This window comes from Raphanus sativus, chromosome 6 (genome assembly GCF_000801105.2).
Source record: "Raphanus sativus cultivar WK10039 chromosome 6, ASM80110v3, whole genome shotgun sequence".
NCBI lineage: Eukaryota > Viridiplantae > Streptophyta > Magnoliopsida > Brassicales > Brassicaceae > Raphanus > Raphanus sativus.
In genome coordinates this window covers 26,044,872-26,070,349 of record NC_079516.1, presented here as the reverse complement: position 1 = coordinate 26,070,349, position 25,478 = coordinate 26,044,872, and the positions used below count along the sequence as shown (strand labels likewise).

The following is a 25,478-nucleotide window of genomic DNA, read 5'->3' as shown; positions in this document are numbered from 1 at the left end:
GTTATATAGGTAAATATTAAAGTATAGTAGTACATGTGACAAAATCATTTTACTTTGTCAATTATCTTGCATCATTGGTGGTGGTGGAGGAGTCACATAACAAGGTGGAGGATGATTAATTGGTGGTGGTGGTGGAGGAGGAGTCACATAACAAGGTGGGGGATGAGTACTTGTTTCCATGGACATCTCTCTTGCATCATCCATTGGTGGTGGTGGTGGAGGAGTCACATAACAAGGTGGAGGATGATTAATTGGTGGTGGTGGTGGAGGAGTCACATAACAAGGTGGGGGATGATTCTTAGGCACCTCTCTGGCATAACCTTCACAAACAAACACGCACAACAATTTCAATAATGAAACAAAATTCTAAATTGCCAAACTCAACTCATCAGCAAATTTGAAAACAATGTGATTTATATAGGTTCTCTTGAAAAATGTATGACGTATTATATAACATTCCTATCCCGGGCCTAATAATTTTCTAATGGGATCGGGCTTCTTTACGGTCCGATTGACTAGAAAACCTAGGTCTCTCCTTCCCATCCTTATAAAAAGGACTGCAGCCACCTCCTTTTTGTCCTATTCACAAAATTGAGGCGGAGCTCTGCAGAGATTCCCGGATAACTGAAAACCCTAGCCGTCAAGCTCTTCTCCCTGCGCTGCCGTCTTCTCTATTTTCTCTCTCTTTTCTCTCCTCTCTTCCGCGCGTCTCTCTCTTCTCTACTCTCTCTCTCCGCGCGTCCGATCTCTCTCTCCTCGTCGGCGGCGGTTTGGTGGTGGTTGAGGTGGTGATCGCCGTGTGTCGAGGTAGTGTGGTGGTGGTGTAGCTGATCAGTCGGGTGGTTCAGATCTCATCTTCTCTCGCTCTTGTGTCCAGATCTAGGTTAAGGTGAGGTGATCCGAACCCAGTCACTCGCAAGTCCTTTATATTAATCTTGTTGGAACTAGATCTGGTTAGTTCTTGTTGGGAGTTAGATTGGTAGTTCATGATGGACCTAGGTTGTTAGATGCATGAATCATGTTGCATAAGAACACTCATACTGATTAAAAGGGACATTAATGGACTGCCTTGTGTTGATGTGGCTATTATATGATGATTGCTTGCGTGTTGTTTGGTCCCATGTGATGGTAGAGATTTCTCTTAGCATCTTGTTTACTAGTTGTGCATATTACTCTTGTGCTAAGTGACGGGTGTGTGACACCGATATCGGGTGGCGTCTTGAGTATGAGTAAGAGGCTAAGTGTAAGTGTTTGAGTATGAGTGTGGGAATGAGACTGAGAAAGTGGTAGTGTCAGTGGATCTTGCTTGTAGTCCTGCTTGGACCACCGAGAACGGGTGGATGTCTAGAGTCTAGGGTGTGATGTGTTGTGATGTGAAAAGAACCGCGCGAGGGCGGGATATAAATAAGCAAGTGTAGTGGCGCCTTAGGATCGAGTCAAGCCAAAAAGGTGGCTGTGTCAGGCTATGAATGGCCGGGGGGCAGATAGAGCAAGGTGGCCAACGTGCTGCAATCCGGGTAGCCTTTAGGAAGCTGGGCGGGACGGATGCTCGGAAGAGGCGCCGCCCAGGATAGATCGGAACGCGTAGGGACATCCGTAAACGGTCATAGGTCATTTCTTGAAGTTGAGTCGGTTGTGTTTGTCGAGTCGGTCTTATCTATTATTGATTGCTGTGTATCAGTGATTGTGTTGATTATGTTGACTGAACGTTAGGTTGCTAGAAATGATGTTGTATGAAGTGATTCTTGATGCATTATTGTTGCAGTGGCGGATCAGCCCTAGCTCCCGCATAGAGTAATATTGAGTGTCTTGCGGGCTAGGCTGGTCTAGAGTCACTTCACTGAGTAACCCAATACTCAGACCCTCCCTTTCCTTTTCCCTGTGCGCAGGACTGTAAGTAGAAGTGTGTGGATACGGGTGGATCGGAATTTCAAAGAAAGCAATGCGATCGTCGACTCATGGGACCAGTAACTGACATGGCGGGTTGCCTATAAGGATATACGCGTGTCTACAGCTCCCTTTCGATAACCCCGGTCGATCCCCGGGGGATAGGGATGCTACAACTGGTATCAGAGCGGGGGTTAAGATCCCTTAGTGCTATCCTAAGGGGTCGGCATTTCCAAAGTTTTTCAAAACCTTGTTTTAAAAAGAAAAGAGTTTTCAAAAGTTTTGATGTTTGAGGAAGTTGTGTGATGTTTTCAAAAACCACCCATTATATCTATGCTTCTATTATGGTTCTGATCGTCTCTTCTACTGCATGATGTTTCCGCTTGATCACTACGAGTGGAGGATGCCGCGTTTGCACTACGGGCCGGTGGGCACTCAGGAGCACGCCCGGAAGCGGCACCGTGACGCAGAGGGCAACTGGGTGCTGCGTACGTTTCCAGATCCAGAGGAACAGTTCAGAGAGTTTCCATTCGGGTACCCTTTCGAGCAGACTGTGGGACACATAGTGACAATGCCACACTTTCTGAAGATAGTTATGGAGGAGCGTGTACTCCAGGGTTGTGCTACGTTCCAGCTCGCTCTCGATGAGGACCTTCCGAGGAAACGGGGCCGGCCAAGCAAGACGTCAGGGGTAGCCCGAGAGCCTCCGAGATCCATCGCAGGGAAATGCCAGTGCAAGACGCTATTCCGGAATAAGCAGGAGGATCAATCTGTTGCTGGCTCAACTGAGGACTTCATCAACCAAGCCAAGCTGTGTAAGCCGAAGAGCGCAGAAATGTGGTGCAAATGGTACAAGCGAGGACTGCATAAGAAGATTCAGGACAAGGTGAAGGGTGTCTTGGAACCTCTGGAGTTCGTCTTGGTTCAGCGCATGGCTGGTTTAGCGATCGAAGAAGAAGGGGAGATTGAAGCCAAGAAACCTGGGCAGGGGAAACCGAAGGAGGGCGATGGGAACCCCAAGGCATCTGGTGGGAGAGCACCCAAGAAGAAACGGGGGCGCCCACAGAAGCCTTCTTCAGATTAGGACGATTGCGACTGCGACGTGCGGGTTCAGGTTGCGCAGAAGTCAAACAAAGTGATGGACTACTTGTGGGAGTTTTTGGATACCGCCAGGCATTGTCAGCCCAAGCCTGCAGAGGAGTGGTGTAGGTTGTTCAAGACCGGACTACGCAGGGAGATTCACGACAAACTCGGGGCAGCTCTGGAGCCTCTGGAGTTCGCTCTGGTAAGGAGGATGGTCAAGGAGAGCTTATGAGTTGGGAGAATCAGTTGGGTTGGATTGTGTGATTGACTTGAATGGTGGTGATGATGATGGTTCGAGGAAGGCTCTCTGTGTGGTACCTTCCACTGAGATTGTTATTCTTGATTCTGATGATGAGGACGAAGATGCTGATTGAGAAGCCTAAGTATACGATTCAGTCGAGTCTTGTGCAGCATCAGAAGAGTCAAGGTGATATGGTGCCTGTGACGCCGCAGTTCGCTTTTGAGGAGGTTGTTTTGGGGAAGTGAAAGGAGATGTCTTGTGCCATTACCGCATCGGTGGAGGGACATAGTAGCAGAGGCAATCTCCGTGCGTTAAGAAACGGTATGGTAATTGGCAGAGATGTCTGCATGGGACAAACGAGGAGAGAAAAGGTCCTTGCCATTGGAAATGGTGTGGTCAACGATAAGAGTGTCTAGGTGGGCGTTGCGGATGATGAAAGTGGTAATGAGTCTGAAGCAGCAGGTGAGGATCTTGGTAATATCTGGAATGAAATGGCCATGTCAATAGTGTGTACCAAGGATGCAGAGACCTCACGCAATGAATCAAAGACCGATGAAGTGGAAGGCTGTGCGCACTCCTTCATACTAAGGGACGACAGGGGTTATGTTTGCCGTGTCTGCGGAGTTATTGACAAAAGCATCTTAGATATTGTTGAGGTGAACTTCAGTAAAGCGAAAAAGAGCACGAGATCATATGCTCCCGAATCTCGGACTAAAAAGTTTGGGGGACCAGATTTCGAGATTAAGTTATCTGCAGAAGGGCGGATGATAGGTGGGCTTCCTGCTCATCCGACGCATGCTAGCGAGATGAAGCCTCATCGTGTAGCTCATTTGGGGCTGTGGGCGGTGCTCCACCACAAGGGGATTGTATCGTGGCTCATGCTCCGGATTCTGGAAAACCTTCATGATCATTAGTTTCATGCAGAGCTTCCTTGCAAAGTATCCTCAGGCTAAGCCACTGGTTGTGCTTCCAAAGGGAATTTTTGTCTATCTGGAAAAGAGAGTTTGTGAGATGGCAGGACAAAGACACTCCACTGCTTGACTTCTACAGTGCTAAAGCAGAAGACCGTGCACAACCGCTGTCCATTTTTAAACGGTGGACGGAGAAGAAGAGTATCTTGCTTCTGGGTTACAACCAGTTTTCAACCATTGTCTTTGGCGGTACCAACGCCGACATCACCAATTGGGCCGAGTAAGGATAGTAATAAGCGCCTCGGTTAACATTTTGAAACCACTAGCGGGCAAGGGACGAGTGGGTGTCACACAGAAATCAGGGACGAAATGACGAGTGTTAGGAAATGGGTATGCTTGATCGAAGTGGGGGAGAACAAAAAGGCAAAGCAAAGAAGACCTATGAACCTCGAAGCAAGTAGTACCGCCTGGAGTGACATGGGAGTAGTATAAAGCCGCAGTGAGTTCGTACCAAGGGCTATCTTGGATTGCAGAAACCGTTGGAAAAATATTGGGTGAGGGATGTTAAGTATTGGGAGTACACAAGCTGAATTCGGGGCCGAATTCCATTAAGTGGGGGAGATTGTAACATCCCTATCCCGGGCCCAATAATTTTCTAATGGGATCGGGCTTCTCTACGGCCCGATTGACTAGAAAACCTAGGTCTCTCCTTCCCATCCTTATAAAAAGGACTGCAGCCACCTCCTTTTTGTCCTATTCACAAAATTGAGGCGGAGTTCTGCAGAGATTCCCGGAGAACTGAAAACCCTAGCCGTCAAGCTCTTCTTCCTGCGCTGCCGTCTTTTCTCTTTTCTCTCTCTCTTCTCTCCTCTCTTCCGCGCGTCTCTCTCTTCTCTACTCTCTCTCTCCGCGGCGTCCGATCTCTCTCTCCTCGTCGGCGGCGGTTTGGTGGTGGTTGAGGTGGTGATCGCCGTGTGTCGAGGTAGTGTGGTGGTGGTGTAGCTGATCAGTCGGGTGGTTCAGATCTCATCTTCTCTCGCTCTTGTGTCCAGATCTAGGTTAAGGTGAGGTGATCCGAACCCAGTCTCTCGCAAGTCCTTTATATTAATCTTGTTGGAACTAGATCTGGTTAGTTCTTGTTGGGAGTTAGGTTGGTAGTTCATGATGGACCTAGGTTGTTAGATGCATGAATCATGTTGCATAAGAACGCTCATACTGATTAAAAGGGACATTAATGGACTGCCTTGTGTTGATGTGGCTATTATATGATGATTGCTTGCGTGTTGTTTGGTCCCATGTGATAGTAGAGATTTCTCTTAGCATCTTGTTTACTGGTTGTGCATATTACTCTTGTGCTAAGTGACGGGTGTGTGACACCGATATCGGGTGGCGTCTTGAGTATGAGTAAGAGGCTAAGTGTAAGTGTTTGAGTATGAGTATGGGAATGAGACTGAGAAAGTGGTAGTGTCAGTGGATCTTGCTTGTAGTCCTGCTTGGACCACCGAGAACGGGTGGGCGTCTAGAGTCTAGGGTGTGATGTGTTGTGATGTGAAAGGAACCGCGCGAGGGCGGGATATAAATAAGCAAGTGTAGTGGCGCCTTAGGATCGAGTCAAGCCAAAAAGGTGGCTGTGTCAGGCTATGAATGGCCGGGAGGCAGACAGAGCAAGGTGGCCAACATGCTGCAATCCGGGTAGCCTTTAGGAAGCTGGGCGGGACGGATGCTCGGAAGAGGCGCCGCCCAGGATAGACCGGAACCCGTAGGGACATCCGTAAACGGTCATAGGTCCTTTCTTGAAGTTGAGTCGGTTGTGTTTGTCGAGTCGGTCTTATCTATTATTGATTGCTGTGTATCAGTGACTGTGTTGATTATGTTGACTGAACGTTAGGTTGCTAGAAATGATGTTGTATGAAGTGATTCTTGATGCATTATTGTTGCAGTGGCGGATCAGCCCTAGCTCCCGCATAGAGTAATATTGAGTGTCTTGCGGGCTAGGCTGGTCTAGAGTCACTTCACTGCGTAACCCAATACTCAGACCCTCCCTTTCCTTTTCCCTGTGTGCAGGACTGTAAGTAGAAGTGTGTGGATACGGGTGGATCGGAATTTCAAAGAAAGCAATGCGATCGTCGACTCATGGGACCAGTAACTTACATGGCGGGTTGCCTATAAGGGTATACGCGTGTCTACAACTCCCTTTCGATAACCCCGGTCGATCCCCAGGGGATAGGGATGCTACATATTATATATAAAAATATTATCATGCGCGAGGTGTGAGTAGTAAACTTTCGGTTATAAAAAGAAAAGGAAGGAGAGATAGATGCATATAAGATGCAGCGACTGTGAGGGCGATCAAGAAGACAAACTTCATTTTTATAAATGAATAAAAATTTTCTTTTTTAAGCATGCAAGGGTTTTTCGTCTGTGGTTGTTTTGTTTGGGTTCTTGATGAATAAGGCAAAAGATCTAGCCTATGATAGTTGCTAACAGCCGGTAGTTGCAAATGCAGCATCATTAAGATTCAAAAGAGATGTTGTTTCCTTTGAAACAAAGAGATGTTGGCTAACATTGCACAACCGTTTAACAACGGGTGATCGAATGCTTCTCTGGAATATGAACATTGATGCTGGCTGTATCTTCTGCAATCAACATCTGGAAACACGAGAACATTTATTTTTTGAATGCACCTACTCGTATGAGATATGGAAGGGTCTTCTCGGGAAGCTTTTGTTATCTCGGTTCACACATCACTGGCATAACATCATCGCGCTCCTTGCAGATCACTCTCACACCACAAAGAAGCTCTTCCTACTGCGGTATTGCTTCCAAGTGGCGATACACTCAATATGGAGGGAAGGAACAATCGTCGGCATGGCTCACAACCTGTCTCAACGGCTTGCCTTGTAAAATTCATCGATAGGCAGATTCGCAATCAGTGCCTAATAATGCTCCCAAAGAAGCTAAAAGGATATGAAGAAGTTCTGCTCTGTTTCTGTAGCTAAAAGCTGTAACAACTACTTTTTCTGAATTAATTTTACATATAATTCAAAAAATAAAAATAAAGGGGTAGTCTCGAGTGGAAATCTTGATGATGCTGCATCAGCAAATACATGGCTACTCTTGTGAACTCTTGGCGACGATGTTACAAGGACTCAAAAACAGAAGGTAAAGTCTCCAATTCTTGTTTCTGACTCTGACAATTTCTTGATCACGTCCATGTTGTGAAATATGAAAATATCTTTAAGTTTATGATGTTGCTTTCTTGATTTTGTTGTTTCGCAAAACCATTCACATGTAGAGCGTCCAACGGATCCCATACATGCCTAAAAACTATACAAAATCGTGACAATTATATATATTTGTAGGGGAAAATTGTCTTTTAAATCCTGAACTTTCAAATTTGGTTCAAAAAAAGCCTGAAGTATTGCTTGAACCATTTAAGGCACAAACTTATTTTGACAAACCGTTTAAAGCTTCAAATTAATTTGACTAAGCCATATTCAATACGTCGTTATCTCGGCTAACGACACGATTAAACGGGGTTAACTTCCGTTTACTGTTCCCGTTAAACCTAAGTTACGTCGTTTTGAAATTAGAAAAACCTCTAAATTTTCATCTTCTCAAAATCGCAATGTCTAGTTTCCCAAATCAAAAACCCATTTGGGGCTGTGGGCGGTGCTCCACCACAAGGGGATTGTATCGTGGCTCATGCTCCGGATTCTGGAAAACCTTCATGATCATTAGTTTCATGCAGAGCTTCCTTGCAAAGTATCCTCAGGCTAAGCCACTGGTTGTGCTTCCAAAGGGAATTTTTGTCTATCTGGAAAAGAGAGTTTGTGAGATGGCAGGACAAAGACACTCCACTGCTTGACTTCTACAGTGCTAAAGCAGAAGACCGTGCACAACCGCTGTCCATTTTTAAACGGTGGACGGAGAAGAAGAGTATCTTGCTTCTGGGTTACAACCAGTTTTCAACCATTGTCTTTGGCGGTACCAACGCCGACATCACCAATTGGGCCGAGTAAGGATAGTAATAAGCGCCTCGGTTAACATTTTGAAACCACTAGCGGGCAAGGGACGAGTGGGTGTCACACAGAAATCAGGGACGAAATGACGAGTGTTAGGAAATGGGTATGCTTGATCGAAGTGGGGGAGAACAAAAAGGCAAAGCAAAGAAGACCTATGAACCTCGAAGCAAGTAGTACCGCCTGGAGTGACATGGGAGTAGTATAAAGCCGCAGTGAGTTCGTACCAAGGGCTATCTTGGATTGCAGAAACCGTTGGAAAAATATTGGGTGAGGGATGTTAAGTATTGGGAGTACACAAGCTGAATTCGGGGCCGAATTCCATTAAGTGGGGGAGATTGTAACATCCCTATCCCGGGCCCAATAATTTTCTAATGGGATCGGGCTTCTCTACGGCCCGATTGACTAGAAAACCTAGGTCTCTCCTTCCCATCCTTATAAAAAGGACTGCAGCCACCTCCTTTTTGTCCTATTCACAAAATTGAGGCGGAGTTCTGCAGAGATTCCCGGAGAACTGAAAACCCTAGCCGTCAAGCTCTTCTTCCTGCGCTGCCGTCTTTTCTCTTTTCTCTCTCTCTTCTCTCCTCTCTTCCGCGCGTCTCTCTCTTCTCTACTCTCTCTCTCCGCGGCGTCCGATCTCTCTCTCCTCGTCGGCGGCGGTTTGGTGGTGGTTGAGGTGGTGATCGCCGTGTGTCGAGGTAGTGTGGTGGTGGTGTAGCTGATCAGTCGGGTGGTTCAGATCTCATCTTCTCTCGCTCTTGTGTCCAGATCTAGGTTAAGGTGAGGTGATCCGAACCCAGTCTCTCGCAAGTCCTTTATATTAATCTTGTTGGAACTAGATCTGGTTAGTTCTTGTTGGGAGTTAGGTTGGTAGTTCATGATGGACCTAGGTTGTTAGATGCATGAATCATGTTGCATAAGAACGCTCATACTGATTAAAAGGGACATTAATGGACTGCCTTGTGTTGATGTGGCTATTATATGATGATTGCTTGCGTGTTGTTTGGTCCCATGTGATAGTAGAGATTTCTCTTAGCATCTTGTTTACTGGTTGTGCATATTACTCTTGTGCTAAGTGACGGGTGTGTGACACCGATATCGGGTGGCGTCTTGAGTATGAGTAAGAGGCTAAGTGTAAGTGTTTGAGTATGAGTATGGGAATGAGACTGAGAAAGTGGTAGTGTCAGTGGATCTTGCTTGTAGTCCTGCTTGGACCACCGAGAACGGGTGGGCGTCTAGAGTCTAGGGTGTGATGTGTTGTGATGTGAAAGGAACCGCGCGAGGGCGGGATATAAATAAGCAAGTGTAGTGGCGCCTTAGGATCGAGTCAAGCCAAAAAGGTGGCTGTGTCAGGCTATGAATGGCCGGGAGGCAGACAGAGCAAGGTGGCCAACATGCTGCAATCCGGGTAGCCTTTAGGAAGCTGGGCGGGACGGATGCTCGGAAGAGGCGCCGCCCAGGATAGACCGGAACCCGTAGGGACATCCGTAAACGGTCATAGGTCCTTTCTTGAAGTTGAGTCGGTTGTGTTTGTCGAGTCGGTCTTATCTATTATTGATTGCTGTGTATCAGTGACTGTGTTGATTATGTTGACTGAACGTTAGGTTGCTAGAAATGATGTTGTATGAAGTGATTCTTGATGCATTATTGTTGCAGTGGCGGATCAGCCCTAGCTCCCGCATAGAGTAATATTGAGTGTCTTGCGGGCTAGGCTGGTCTAGAGTCACTTCACTGCGTAACCCAATACTCAGACCCTCCCTTTCCTTTTCCCTGTGTGCAGGACTGTAAGTAGAAGTGTGTGGATACGGGTGGATCGGAATTTCAAAGAAAGCAATGCGATCGTCGACTCATGGGACCAGTAACTTACATGGCGGGTTGCCTATAAGGGTATACGCGTGTCTACAACTCCCTTTCGATAACCCCGGTCGATCCCCAGGGGATAGGGATGCTACATATTATATATAAAAATATTATCATGCGCGAGGTGTGAGTAGTAAACTTTCGGTTATAAAAAGAAAAGGAAGGAGAGATAGATGCATATAAGATGCAGCGACTGTGAGGGCGATCAAGAAGACAAACTTCATTTTTATAAATGAATAAAAATTTTCTTTTTTAAGCATGCAAGGGTTTTTCGTCTGTGGTTGTTTTGTTTGGGTTCTTGATGAATAAGGCAAAAGATCTAGCCTATGATAGTTGCTAACAGCCGGTAGTTGCAAATGCAGCATCATTAAGATTCAAAAGAGATGTTGTTTCCTTTGAAACAAAGAGATGTTGGCTAACATTGCACAACCGTTTAACAACGGGTGATCGAATGCTTCTCTGGAATATGAACATTGATGCTGGCTGTATCTTCTGCAATCAACATCTGGAAACACGAGAACATTTATTTTTTGAATGCACCTACTCGTATGAGATATGGAAGGGTCTTCTCGGGAAGCTTTTGTTATCTCGGTTCACACATCACTGGCATAACATCATCGCGCTCCTTGCAGATCACTCTCACACCACAAAGAAGCTCTTCCTACTGCGGTATTGCTTCCAAGTGGCGATACACTCAATATGGAGGGAAGGAACAATCGTCGGCATGGCTCACAACCTGTCTCAACGGCTTGCCTTGTAAAATTCATCGATAGGCAGATTCGCAATCAGTGCCTAATAATGCTCCCAAAGAAGCTAAAAGGATATGAAGAAGTTCTGCTCTGTTTCTGTAGCTAAAAGCTGTAACAACTACTTTTTCTGAATTAATTTTACATATAATTCAAAAAATAAAAATAAAGGGGTAGTCTCGAGTGGAAATCTTGATGATGCTGCATCAGCAAATACATGGCTACTCTTGTGAACTCTTGGCGACGATGTTACAAGGACTCAAAAACAGAAGGTAAAGTCTCCAATTCTTGTTTCTGACTCTGACAATTTCTTGATCACGTCCATGTTGTGAAATATGAAAATATCTTTAAGTTTATGATGTTGCTTTCTTGATTTTGTTGTTTCGCAAAACCATTCACATGTAGAGCGTCCAACGGATCCCATACATGCCTAAAAACTATACAAAATCGTGACAATTATATATATTTGTAGGGGAAAATTGTCTTTTAAATCCTGAACTTTCAAATTTGGTTCGAAAAAAGCCTGAAGTATTGCTTGAACCATTTAAGGCACAAACTTATTTTGACAAACCGTTTAAAGCTTCAAATTAATTTGACTAAGCCATATTCAATACGTCGTTATCTCGGCTAACGACACGATTAAACGGGGTTAACTTCCGTTTACTGTTCCCGTTAAACCTAAGTTACGTCGTTTTGAAATTAGAAAAACCTCTAAATTTTCATCTTCTCAAAATCGCAATGTCTAGTTTCCCAAATCAAAAACCCAATCAAAAATACAAACTCTTGATTCAATTTCGGCGAGAATGATGAGAGACAAAGGGATCCAAAGGATAAATTACCTTATCGACGAAGAAAGAAGAAAGATGCTGAATCAATGAGTGACAGAAGTGGAGCAGAGGCTCGTGGAGCAGAGGCTCGTGAAGCAAGAGCAGCTGGTCGTGAAGCAAGGGCTCTTGAGGCAGAAACTCAGAAGTGATTGGGTTTTTGTTTTGGGAAATTAGGGATTGCAATTTTGAGAAGATAGAAATTTAGGGGTTTTTCTAATTTCAAAACGACGTAGCTTAGGTTTAACGGGAACAGTAAACGGAAGTTAACCCCGTTTAATCGTGTCGTTAGCCGAGATAACGACGTATTGAATATGGCTTAGTCAAATTAATTCTAGGCTTTAAACGGTTTGTCAAAATAAGTTTGTGCCTTAAATGGTCCAAACAATAGTTCATGTCTTTTTTGAACCAAATTTGAAAGTTCAGGATTTAAAAGACAATTTTCCCATATTTGTAGCCATTATATTTAGAAGTACACCTTGATAAGTTTATAGTATGTTATCCCGTCTGACAACATATTATTTTATCTTAATACAAATATTTCTATTTATGAAAATAAGATATATTAATGTATCATTTTAATTTATTTTTATCATATTTAGTTCAATATAATAATTATGTTAATTTGATAATAAATAAAGTATGATAAAATTTAATTTTTCATTTTAAACAATAACTAAACATATATTGAAGCATAATAATATTCTTAAATATTAAAATGTTATAGATTATATAATAAATTTTATCAATAAGTTAATAAAATTAGATGTTATATATTATCTAATTTTATAATAATGTTTGTGTGATTTATAAATTTGTATTTTTTAATTTTTTTTTGTTTATAAATTTGAAATATATGTGAAAATTAAATTAAGTTGGACCTACGTAATAGAGAAAACAAAATTTTGGATACTGTTAAAAGTATTTTACAGAATTTTTATTTTTTTTTATAGATTGAGAATGAATTTAATAGAATCTTCTTTCAAATATTTATTTAGATTTCTAATAAAAATAAGATATGAAGAAGATATTATAACATATGTAAAATTTAATAAATTTTATAAAATTGATCCAAATTAAAAAAAATTACACATAAAGGGAAACGATAACTTCTGTTTTAATATACGTTGGCTTAAAAAGCTAATGCTGCCGATCGGGACCAGAGTAGGCCGAAGCCCGTGAGCCCAAAACCTTGAAACCCCGGTTCTAATTGAAACCCTCGATTTGCTTTGTTCCAATTTCGATTGAAAGTGTGTGGGTGTTTTCAGACACTGCAGAAGGAGGAGCTGCGAAAATTCTCTTTCGAGGTTTGTAAAGTTCCCTTCTTTTTTGTTTTAAATCTGAAATTGACTGCATAAAATAGATAACCTTTCATTCCAATTTCGACTTTTGTATAGCATGAAATTTTGTATGAATAAGCCTCTTTCACTTGTGTTACTGTTAGGACTAAAATGCCTTCTTGGTTGGATTAAACAACTCTAGAAAAGGTGTTACCTTCTTTAACTGTCTTAGAAATTGACGCGAATATGTTATTGCTTTATTTCTTTGTTTGCTTTTGAGTTTTGCTCTTTTTTTATGTCTGGTTATGCTATGTTCTTGTTTATCTGAAACACTGATGTTTGGTTAGGTTCAGAAACGATTCTTCATCCTCATTTAATTATTACAACACTAAAAAACCTAAGTAAGAACCAAACGTATCCTGGGGATTTGTTGAATTAATCTCATTGCTCTCACAAATCCGTAAGGCTTCCTCCCAATTATTTGTTATTTTTTCAATTATGTTTTTGGGGTTTATCTTAATTATGAGTGAATTGTTATTTGATAAAGTTTCCCTGTATGTGTAAATCGGTATAGGAATGCTGTTGAAATGGAGAATATAACAGAAATGGAGACTGAACAGCAGAGTATAGATACTGCTACGGAAACCGATAAACAAATTGAGACTGAACAGCAGAGTATAGGTAATGCTATGGGAACAGATGATAAGAATCCAAAAGAGACAGTAGGAGAGGACGGTTCTGAAAGTGAACATAAGGATTCTCCTTCTCCCATGGTCACTGAAGAAGCTACTTCTCATGCTTCCACCCTTGAGAAGGCGACCAACGATGATGATCCACGAAAGATTGATGATGAGAAGAATTCTCAATTAGAAACAACTCCTTCTCCTGAAGAAGACACTTCTCATGCTTCTACCCTTGAGAAGGCCGAAGATGATCTATCGAAGATTGGTGATGAGAAGAATTCTCAGTTAGAAGCGAACCGGCGTCCAAGTCCTCCTCCTTCAGGTGTTATAGATCCTGAAGAAGGGTTTATCAAGCCTACTGTGGAAGACACTTTAGAACAGAACATTGCGTCCAACAAAGTAAGTTCGGATGTCTTGAGAGATGACAGAGATTCTGTCATGATTGACGAAGATATTGCAGTAGTCCATGAAGAAACGACCACAGTACCTCATAGCAAACTCTCGGAGGATAAAAGATCTCCACGTCATCATGCTAATACTGTGATGGAGCAGGTAAAACCTGCAGAAGAATATGACATGACATCCTCAGGAGACCACCACACCGAGATTACAGTCACTCCTGATACCAAACTCTCGGAGGACATAGGATCACCGTTTCATCAAGCTGATACTGTAATGGAGCAGGACAAAACTGCAGAAGGAGATGACATGATTTCCTCAGGAGACCTTACAGACTTTCCAGTCCTTCCTGACACCAAAATCCCGGAGGAGAAAGGTTCACCGCTTCATCATGCTGATACTGCAATGGAGCAGGACAAAACAGCAGAAGAACATGACATGATATCCTCAGGAGAACGGGAAGAGTTTCCAATCATTCCTGATTCCAAACTCTCGGAGGACAAAGGATCACCGCTTCATCATGCTGATACTGTAACGGAGCAGGACAAAACTGCAGAAGAACATGACATCATATCCTCAGGAGAACATAAAGAGTTTCTAGTCATTCCTGATACCAAAGTTTTTGAGGAGGACAATGACAAGATAGACGAGGGCGAGGCTAGCAATATGAATTTGGCTGACGATGGAAGTGGGCCGATAGATCATGCTCATGGAACCACAATGGAGGTTGAAAAGGGACCAGAGGTGCCTGGTCCTGAGACCGTATCAAATCTGGAGGATGATAAGCCATCCGAGCCTCTCGTAGAAACCTCAGTGAATGTGGAAAAGGAGCCAGACATGCCTGACACTGAACATTTTACAGAAAATTACAAACTCTCTGATGTTTTGGCTGCTGGAGTTTCAGGAGACAGTGACAAAGGGTTGTCTGTCTTGCCCGCTACCCAGATTTCATCTGAGCATAACGAAGGAGTTGCTACACTTGAGGCTGAACCTATAGAAGACATGGAACTCGATGTACCTGATTCTAAATTGGTCACTGATGCTGATATTGACTCTACTAATAACAACGATGTGAATGTCGACTTTTGTAATGCTGAAAAGGAAGATTATTCTGTACCTGAGAGAAGTGATGCTGATAATGAGAATGCATCAGTGAGACGTGAACCTGGTCCTCCTTGTGTTGTCTCTTCTGATACAAAGCCTGAAGTAGGGGTAACTGGAGGCTTGAATAATGGGGTCCATAAAGTATGTCAGCCACCATCTGGTTTAGATGGGACGTTGAGCGCAAAGCGCTCCTTCCTCTTGGATGATACGTCGGATGGCAATGAATCTGGAACGGAGGAGGATCAATCTGCTTTTATGAAAGAACTATACCACTTCTTTAGAGAGAGAAGCATGGACTTTAAACCTCCAAAATTTTATGGGGAGGGACTAAACTGCCTTAAGTAAGCTTGCTTCCCATCTTTATTTAGGTTGGGCGGTTGTGAAGAGCTAACATTCGATTAATTTCTTTGGTGCAAGGTTGTGGAGAGCTGTAATTAGATTGGGCGGTTATGACAAGGTACGCAATGCGCCAGATGAAGATGGCAGCATCTTTGCTGACTAGCAAATGTGGCCTTTTGCATTTCATCCTTTCTTTGTTGATCCTCTAATATTATTAGCTTATGCTTTATTCTGAATAGGTTACTGGATGCAAACTATGGCGGCAAGTAGGAGAGTCTTTCAGGCCCCCAAAGTAAGAAGAATGTTTTTACATATTCCCAAGAAGTTGTTCTAATTAGTTGCTTAATTGTTTGTCCAGGACATGTACAACAGTGTCATGGACTTTTCGAGGTTTTTACGAAAAGGTGAGAAGCCTATATGAACTCTCTTTTGGTACTCTTTTGCTTCAGTCCTTCTGAAACAGAGTTTAAATGTCTGAAAAACTGTGAATCCTCTAAAGATATATCTTTTTCTTAATATTCAGTAAACATCTTGTATTCGTTATATCGTTTCTTCAGGCTCTTCTTGAATATGAGCGGCATAAAGTTATGATGGGTGAACTACATATACCCCTTGCTATGGAACCAGAACCGATGAATATTGATAACCAGGTGAGATCGTGACTATCGTATCATGCATCTGTAGTTTTTGTTTGGTCTTCCTCTTCTTATGATGACTATCGTATCATGCATCTTGTAGGCTTCTGGATCTGGTAGAGCAAGAAGAGATTCAGCAGCACGTGCTATGCAAGGTTGGAATTCACAGCGTCTTAATGGGAACGGTGAAGTTAATGACCCTTCAGTTAAGGTCCTACAGAATCTTGTTACTAAACATATCACATTCACTCTACATCTCTGTTGCCGTCGTCTGAGCTGCACAGTGTTTTGTAATTTGTAGGATAAGAATTTAGTTCTTCATCAAAAGCGCGAAAAACAGATAGGAAACACTCCTGGTACGAGTTCTGTTCGATGAAGGAGTCTTTGTTCTCATTTGTATTATTGAATCTTTTATCTCATTATACTTCTTCTCACAATGTCAATCAGGTTTACTGAAACGCAAGAGGCCTTCGTCTACTGAACATGCTATCCAAGTGTCTAGACCTATGTATGGTTATTAGTTTCTTGATCTTGGCTTTAGAACGTGTGAAATTTCACATTTGAAATTCTGATTCGGTTTTCCCCTTTTTTCTAGGTTGGATGTGACAGTTGTTGATGTTGGACCACCAGCTGACTGGGTGAAGATTAACGTACAGAGGACGGTGTGTTGCTTTCTTCAAAATCTGAGCAATCACTTTAGGTTTTATTTGTATTAGTTAATAACCTCTTCAAATACGTGCAGGAAGATTGCTTTGAGGTGTATGCATTAGTCCCAGGACTAGTCCGTGAAGAGGTTAGCTCTCTCTCACACACACACACTTGGAGTAGAATCTATGTACATACTCGTTTTGTATACATGTGAACTTATCTTGGCAAATAACACACAGGTCCGAGTCCAATCAGATCCGGCAGGACGGTTGGTAATAAGTGGCGAACCAGAGAACCCTATGAATCCATGGGGAGCAACTCCTTTCAAAAAGGTAATGTTACCAAGAACGTAACATGTTTTTTTTTTTCTTTTGACTAATAAGAATGTAACATGTTACAGGATTTGATTATATAGAGTGTTGAATGACATTTTGTTAAATTGCAGGTGGTCAGTTTACCGACAAGAATTGATCCGCATCATACATCGGCTGTGGTAACCTTAAACGGACAGTTATTTGTCCGTGTGCCACTTGAGCAATCTGATTAGAAACGTTTTACAGTTTTTAACACAGCCTTTGAAGATTGGAGACAGATAAAGAAGAATGGTAGAAAGTCTTTTGTCTGTATATTATGATTGAGAACATGACACACAACTTGAGAGAGCCCACTTTAGGATACTTTAATTAGGCTATCTAGTTCATGGTCTCTCTTCTCTTTAATTAGATCTTTAAATGTCACCATTGGTTTGTAGCACAAGTTATTTAAACCTTTTCTATTAAGTGCCATATGGTTTAATTTCCACATTTTGGGCCTTTTTTGTTTGTCCATCATAGATGATACATTCATATAAATAATCCATTTGGATATCATTCTGATCGTTTTTAATCCGTACTAGATCATGACCCGCGCGCCTGCGCGGGTTTATCTTTCGATTCACATATTTTATATACATGTTGTATATTATTTAAGATTTATAATATAAAAAAGTTAAAATGATCTGGAACCAAAAAAAATTGATCCGGACAAATCAAATATCTACTTAGATCCAAATGTTGAGAACTCGAAGAACTCATATCTGAAATGAACAGATTTATACCCAACCCAGTGAGCTAAATTTTAAACATAATATTTTAATTCATTTTTGGGTTGGTGAGATTTACTATTTATTCGGAAGATTTTTGGCTAACTTAATGATATATATTCGTAGGTCTCTTTTTTCTGAACATGAAAAAAAAAAGATTTGGGTCTTTGATTAAATTTATCTTATATAACAAATTGCTGCTACAAATAATTTTTATAAAAACTAATTTGAAATAGTAATATCATTTTGTTATAAATTAGTATATCATGGTTTATAGGTCCAAAATATAGAGTTAGTCGTCTTCGTAGTATTGCTAATATTGATAGATGCAATTTAATGAATACATATAATATATTGTATTATTAGTAATCTGTCGTATAGTATTATATGTTAGTAGATGTATTATTAAAATCTATTTTATAGTATAATATGCTAGTGGATGTATCTAGCTTATAGTAAAATATATGTAATATAAGGAAACATGCGTAATGGATATAATAATAAAGTAAGAAGTGAAAAACTATGGTAATAGTTGATATTAATTATTTATAAAAAAGCATGTCTAATAATAAGTAGATTAATATAACATTAATTACATAAGGTCCAACTTAAAAATCCACCTAGAAGAAGTTGTAATGTTTCTGTTTTAATAAGATAGATGATTTACCAGACGGAAAATGTACGGCACGTAGGTCTGTTTGTCTAAAAATTAATCTTTACAAAAATGTATGTTTCAAAATTTCTATACATATTAAATTCATCTGAAATTTTGATCGTAAATCCATTATTTCTATAATTACTTATTTCTATAATTTTAACCAATCAAAATTTATTAATCATAATTTATGTTTTAGAATTTTACGGTTTATTTTTAAAATACATCAAAAATGAAAAATTATATATACTTAAAAACAACTTTTTCTCCAAAACATTGATAATTTTAAAATAGAGGGAATATAAATTAAACATCAAAGTTAAAAAAATCAAGTGTTTTATTATTTTTACGATGCATAAAATCACTTGATATCGTATAAAATCAAGTGAAAATGTTAAATTTATTATTTTTTATATTTGTAACTAATAGGTGAAGTTTGGTATTTGTATATCTTTTAAAAAAACCTTTCATAATTGTATTTTTACCAGTTTTACTAAATATTTTTTATATTTTTTTCTGAAAGCTAAGACTATTGAATTTGATTTTTTTTCTTTTTCATCACACAGATTTTTGGTATAAATTGGGTTCATATTTTTTGAAAAATATAACACGTCTAACACCGTAAACATGAATGAGTAATGTAGTTTGATGTTTTTGGTATTCTATATATTCTTTAATTTTTCTTTGGAGCTTTGAATAATCTTTGTGAAGTAGTTGTAGAATATATGGGATGATGTTGAGGCAAATAATATCTTTTTGAATTGATTTGATTAGTTTTAAAAATATAACTTACATGGTTAATAAACAATATATATATATATATATATATATATATGTATAATTGTTGCTTTGAAAATTATTTGAAAGAATTTTAAATATGTGGCACAATTTTAAATATGTGAAAATTTTCTTCATTAGAATTTCATCTTCACTAAACAGTAAGAGAATTTCAGTATCTCTAGTAAACCAAATTTTTGGTTTGTTAATTTTATTGTAACAGTCTATTAAAATTTTGGTTTATTTGGTCAAGCTATTGAGAGAATTTTGGTATCTATATAAAACCAATATTGCCTAAACACACATTTCGTTAGATCGAAGAACCTAATCAATTGAAGTTGCAAAAAAAAAGAACCTAATCAATTGGTTGAAATAAACAAAGTTAAAAATATGCGTATACGTTAGTTTGTATTTTATTTTGAAGATGGAAGACAATAGAAAGAAAAAAACATTTTAAAATTAAAACAAAGTTTAAATCATTTCTACATTTAACATATGTCTTACATAAAAATCTAGATAAGCAAAAATAAATAAATAATATACATATATATATATATATATATATATATATATGACTAAGATTTATTTATTCTTTATTCATCTTATTCATCATCATGTTGTATATAGTTTTCAATAACAACAATACAACAGATTTAAAAAACACCCAGAGTGAGTTCACCTGAAGCTCGATTGTAGTACTTTCTAAGATATGAACTCTTACTTTAAATTTTCGTATTGTGTACAATATATATATTTACTTTAACTTGTCAATTAATTTATTTTGAATATAAAAGCATATATACATAATATATTGTCATTTATAAAATTAAATAAAAAAGAAAATAAAATTATGAGAAATATACAGATATCAACGAAATATATGGAAGTTTCCATCTTTTTGTGATTTGGCTGTAATACGTATCCTACTATGTGCGGAAAATTCTAGAGTGGATGGAAAGTTTATTTCGTAGGTATAACATAAGGTAAAAGACAAAATAAGTTATGACACATAAACATGGAAAGTAAATCGTACAATCGTGGCTATAAATTATAATCAAGGTTAAGATAGAATAACGATATCTTCCTAGAATATAACCTAACGAATTAAAACTTAGATATAATATACAAAAAGTTTTGTTTGCGTTATATACACATGATAAGTCTATGTATAAGAACTTTAAGTATCCGATTGTTGGACTAAGGGTCTAACTGGTGACCATTAGCGGAACATTAAGAATAACTAGGAAAAATTGCAGAGGAATAAATTTAGAGGAATGAAATTACTTATCAATTTTGGTAAAGAACAAATTTGTTCTATATTCCTTTAGAATAAAAAGAATGACAAGGAATGGAAAGAAAAAACTATTTCATATAAGGTAAAAATAATTAGGAATAGTAAGAAATGTACTAGTCCTTTGTATTCCCTGGTCACCAGTTAGATCCTAAGCAGATTGTCAGAAATAGTATTCTAATCCTAGTTAGGACATAAAATAAAATATGATTCTAATATTTTTTTAGAAAAAAATTAAACATATAAATAATCATAAGTTCAAATAGTTTTCAATTTTCTTATATTTTTAAAAATTAGTTTACTATTTTTCCTATCATACAAGGATAAAACATGTCTAGCAAAATTAATGGAATATACAGTCCCCAGTTACACTCTCACTCTCAGCTTTTTGCTGCTCCATGGGAAGAATGCAGGTAGTGATAGACCCAAAATCGGGAGGATGACTTTGGCCAGGTGTTGGATATGAACCGAGAAGGCGAAGGCACTTCTGGAACTGGGATGAATTGATAGGATCGTCAAGAGGTGCATAATGACTCTTGATATACCAACGATCTAAGGCTAACCACCAAAGAACGGATGAATGTGTTGGCTAACCACCAAACAACACACACAGATGGTTGGCTGACCACCAAATCAACAAGCCGGTTCAAACCGATGAACTAGCTAAGAACTCTCTCTCTCACTGAGAGAAAAGAAACAAAAATGAAACCAAAATGAACTGATTTTATTCATGAAATGGATTACATATTTATAGTAGAATGAGTCAAAGAAAGACTTAAATAATTGTGGAAAACTAGAAGCATAGAAAACACAAACAAAAACTAAAACTTTTTATGGAAAACCGAAATGTGGACTGTGACTTTTGACCAGAGTTTGAATGCCTTTTTCCTAGGCACGACTTTGACTCCTTTTATTGATATTTCTTGATGCAAATGGGTAGGAGACCATCAGGAAAGGACTGGTCGAATTTGGTGTAAACAGACCCAAATTGAATTTGTTATGAATTTTTCGGTGGGTCGAAAAAGGCTCATTTCGCCCAGCAGCTAAACCAACTCCTTCTTCAGTGTCACTTAGCTCATTTAGCTCCAAGTTAGTGTCACTTAGCTCATCTAGCTTCATAGTAGTGTCACTTATCTCACTCAGCTCATCTAGCTCCAAAGTAGTGTCACGATCTGATGGAAAAATCTCGGTTGGATCAAGCTGGTCGACATGATCACCATCATGGACCGTGTCCATGAACTAAAAAGGACGGTGCTCGATTTTGGTTCAACCTTTCTTGGTTGGCTTGATGACCACATATTTGTTCTTCATCTAGCCCCTCCATTGGCTCATGTATGAATTCATTGAAAATTGGCAAATGGTCTTCCTTTTCTGGCTTGGTTTCAACGTTCTCATTCTCCAAAGTCACCAACGGTCTTTGCTTTTGACACTTGTTAGCATAATGTCCGATCCTATGGCATTTGGAAGCACCTGGTAGAATGAGCTTTGCTTGTGGGTTTCACAGCTTTGCTTTTATCGGAAGACAACACATTAGTTTTCAAATCTGAATTTGAAAGAGAAGAAAGATTACTTTGATGTTTTGGTGCAGGAGAAGTGTTGGTGTTTCCCTTCTTTTTGAGTTGCCAGATAGCATGAATTGCCTTATGCAACATCTTCTCCAAGCTGGCATAAGTCTGAAACTCTTTTTTATCAATCATATCACAGCTGCTTCTTTTGGCTTTGGTGAAGGGACGATCACCACTTTTGACCCTCTTCTCATCATCATTGGACTTGTTTTGTCTCTTCCTTTGTTTCTGCACAAAATCATTGGATCATTCCAAAAACCTTTGTGTCACCGTTCAATCCATCAGTTCTCTTCGGAGTTCATATCTTTCCGTACCGGTAGAGTGATCCTGATTTTTGTTCTATCAGGTAGCATCAGAGATATCCTGCTAATAAGATTTGAAACGCAGGAAACTTCTCAGGATGCAGGAGAGCCTCCCTGGGCAGCATGTAATGGGACTCGAGAGTAATATTTCAATGATGCAATGATGCCAAGCTCTCAATTGCCCACCAGAAACCCATCAGCTCCTCTTCTAACCGTGATTGCACCCCTGAGAATGCCCGCCTACTGTGCACCATGGGGGTTCCGTTATGATTCCTAAGGATCCACGACGCACCACTGAGCGTACACTTTCCTGACAAAGCGATGCCAATATTACATTCAGTGTCTTGGGGAGGAGGCTTCCATCTTGGATGCTCAGTTCCAATGCTCTCCTCCGCAGCAGTCAAAATTTTGTTTTCAGTGTTAACTCCAAACCAGATGTCGGCATCTTCAGTCGCTTGTATTACTTTCAAACACCAACGTAAAAACTAACGGAACGTTAATAACTTCACGTCTGACTTTTTGGATCTTTAAATTGCTAAGTTAACATTAAATTGGGGAACAAAATCGAGCAAGTGAAACTTGAGTATTTAAATTACATATTACAAATAGTTTGGGAATTAAAAGTCCATTTTACCACATCCAGATGCACTAATTTTACTCATCTTGATTAGTATTATTTTAGCTAAAATTTTAAAAGTCATTTGAGTGAATCATCGACTCTCATTTTACTCTCATTTTAACACAAAACCAACATTAATTATCATTTCCATTCAGATGATCTATCTCGATGCACAAATGAACATGCCCAATGTAACACTCCATGCAGACAGCTTCATCGAGCTCGAAACAAACTTAATACAACATCACAAATACAACATCACAACTTCAATTTCATATATATATTTTTTGCATTAAACCGGTTATATATAAAAATAGAGATGTTTTAGTGAATAACAAGACTGGGCTGGTTTAGTTGTCCGTAGGGCGGAACCTGCAAGCGGTCTTGAGCTCTGCTGCAGATTTATCGCCAGCGAAACCAGCGTCAACCCAAGCCGAGTAGCCTCCCTCTATGTTAGCCACATGCTCATACCCCTGCAGAGTATATAGATACGAATGTATAAAATAAGTACGATGCATTTTGTGTATATACTGTTGTTGAATGGACTCACAGCATTGAGAAGATCGACGCAAGCACGAGTTGCTCTTCCTCCAGAGTTACAAGCCTTAAACCAAAAATAGTATGAGGAACATTTTAGATGATTTTTTTCTTCAAAAAAAACATTTTAGATAATTTTAGAGTATTTATAGGATATTTCCTAAGAATTCTATCCCTAGAAATATCCATATAAATCATTCTTAATATTAATTTCTATCTAATATACAAACAGTCATCACTTATTACATTTTCAATTTTCTTTTTCATCTTTCAGTGTAAACCATTAGATCGTTTTGATCCTAATGTCCAATTTAAAATGTTTTATATAAACAGAGGCCAATTCTTCATTTGTAATCATTGATCAATTTCAATGAAATAAGCATTGCCTTTTCTCTCCCTTTTTTTGTTGTTAATTTTCCCTCTAAAAGTTGGGTTTATATTTCTGGGGGATCTCTAATCTTGTAAAAAAGAGTTTAAGACCACACCCTTTTCTATCAAAAATATAAATTATATTAACTAAAAAAAATCTAAATCCAATATTTGATAGAAAAAAATATTCATGATTAAGCGAAGCTTACCACGATCAGATTGTCATCTTTCTTGCAAACCGATGCTACTTGAGGAAGGAAATCCGGATTTACAATCCTACCTACAAACAATTCACAATAGTTTTTCTTTTAAAGAAATTATTGTAAGAATTTTTTGCATTATGACTTTCCTGCAAATTTTCAAAAACCTTCATCTGTTTTGAACATGTAAGGTATGTTCAAGGCATCCTCAAAGTGGCACTTTGCGAATTCTTCATTTGTCCTACAAAATTACGCAAAAAGATCAAGAATATTATATATGATATAAAACATATATAAGTAGAAGCCAGTTTTACAAAAAAAAAACATATATAAGTAGAAGGAAAAATGAAATAATATATATTTTATACTTACCTAACATCGAGATATCTATGATGGCCAACAGTAAGCAAACCTTTTGCTGTATAGACATCAACACTTTCAACATCTTCAACACTGTACAATAACGTGACAGCAGAAATCTAAGACTCAAGATTGATATATATATATGAGCTAATACATAATTAGGATAAATATTTGATTTTATTCTCACGTCTTTGTGTTTGTTTGCTCCATCAGAAAGCCTTGAAGAGATGTCTTGTTAGATCTTCTTTTGTGAGGGTCTTCTTCTGATATGATAAAGGTTGAAGAAAGAAGATATGAATACGGCTTAAAATTATACAACTTGATCACATATATGTTAATTTATCCAATTATAAAGTGTAACAAATAAGTTGACCAACGATTCTTTTATTTTTATGACGCGGATCTCACGATTAGTGTCTAATAAGATTGTGAACAAAAAAAAGAGAGTCTAAAAGAGGTAAAAATAAGAAACAACAAAAGGTGTCATCACCCATTACCCGGCCCATGTGCAGTCCGTCAAAGCCCAAACCTATTTCCAGAAGCCCATGAGAGAGGGTCGCCGGAGCTCGTCCCCAGAGCCACCATGTGCCAGCTCGTTACCACCGATCATCACCCTAGGTCACCATCGTGTTCCTCTCGCCGATAAGAAGCCATAGCCACCGACCGCGTCGCATTCGGAGCCCGGATGAAACCGCACTGCTGCCCAAAGTTTTGCCCCCTCCAGCGTGTGAGCCACACACGCCGCCACAGACCACCGGTGCCGCCGCACGTGAGCAACACGCGCCACCGTCCCCGACCCCCATTCTCCGGAGCTGCCCTGCCTGGCTGCTGGGAAGCCACTGCCGCATCACCGCCACGCCTCCACCGTCGCTGGTGATTTTTCCGATTTGGAGTCTATTTGAGCAGCTGGAGTTCTTAAACACCATTTTTCCACATTTGCTAAGGTGAGGACCTATTCCCGAACTTCTCTTACTTGGCTTAGGAGTTCGAATAAATATACTTTATTTCTAATATGTTCGTGTAAAATCGAGTCTGTCATTGCTTATTAGTAATTTAG

General features: G+C 39.5%; 2 protein-coding genes across 3 annotated transcripts; one reads left to right on the top strand and one right to left on the bottom strand.

Annotated features, from left to right (window-relative positions):
• Positions 1–12,723: 12,723 nt before the first annotated feature.
• On the top strand, positions 12,724–17,465 carry LOC108813223 (AT-rich interactive domain-containing protein 3). Of its 2 annotated transcripts, none has more exons than XM_018585715.2 (13): positions 12,724–12,881; positions 13,429–15,381; positions 15,458–15,497; positions 15,619–15,671; positions 15,738–15,783; positions 15,937–16,029; positions 16,118–16,219; positions 16,316–16,370; positions 16,462–16,522; positions 16,610–16,676; positions 16,757–16,807; positions 16,902–16,994; positions 17,108–17,465. In XM_018585715.2, exons 2-13 carry the CDS (start codon positions 13,442–13,444, stop codon positions 17,207–17,209), a joined length of 2,703 nt encoding a protein of 900 aa, XP_018441217.1. In that variant the 5' UTR covers positions 12,724–12,881; positions 13,429–13,441; the 3' UTR covers positions 17,210–17,465. The 2 variants fall into 2 exon arrangements, with proteins under 2 accessions (XP_018441217.1, XP_018441216.1); XM_018585714.2 differs by having other exon boundaries at positions 12,725–12,881; positions 16,118–16,225.
• A 5,612-nt stretch (positions 17,466–23,077) lies between these two features.
• Positions 23,078–24,764, bottom strand: LOC108810076 (protein HIGH ARSENIC CONTENT 1, mitochondrial). Its single transcript, XM_018582207.2, has 6 exons — positions 24,609–24,764; positions 24,431–24,511; positions 24,226–24,299; positions 24,068–24,138; positions 23,503–23,556; positions 23,078–23,425 (listed from the first exon to the last, which is right to left on the bottom strand). The coding sequence occupies exons 1-6, from the start codon at positions 24,629–24,631 to the stop codon at positions 23,303–23,305; spliced, it is 426 nt and encodes a 141-aa protein (XP_018437709.1). The 5' UTR covers positions 24,632–24,764; the 3' UTR covers positions 23,078–23,302.
• Positions 24,765–25,478: the final 714 nt, after the last annotated feature.

Bases quoted from the DNA above. Each gene is read 5' to 3' on its own strand.
- LOC108810076 (XM_018582207.2), bottom strand. From the start codon at position 24,631: ATGGAGCAAACAAACACAAAGAC. The intron at 24,512-24,608 runs GTGAGAATAAAA...GTTATTGTACAG, and splicing joins GAGCAAACAAACACAAAGAC to TGTTGAAGATGTTGAAAGTG. The intron at 23,557-24,067 runs GTAAGCTTCGCT...TTTTGGTTTAAG, and splicing joins AAGATGACAATCTGATCGTG to GCTTGTAACTCTGGAGGAAG.
- LOC108813223 (XM_018585714.2), top strand. From the start codon at position 13,442: ATGGAGAATATAACAGAAATGGAGACTGAACAGCAGAGTATAGATACT. The intron at 16,030-16,117 runs GTGAGATCGTGA...TGCATCTTGTAG, and splicing joins CGATGAATATTGATAACCAG to GCTTCTGGATCTGGTAGAGC. The intron at 16,995-17,107 runs GTAATGTTACCA...GTTAAATTGCAG, and splicing joins GAGCAACTCCTTTCAAAAAG to GTGGTCAGTTTACCGACAAG.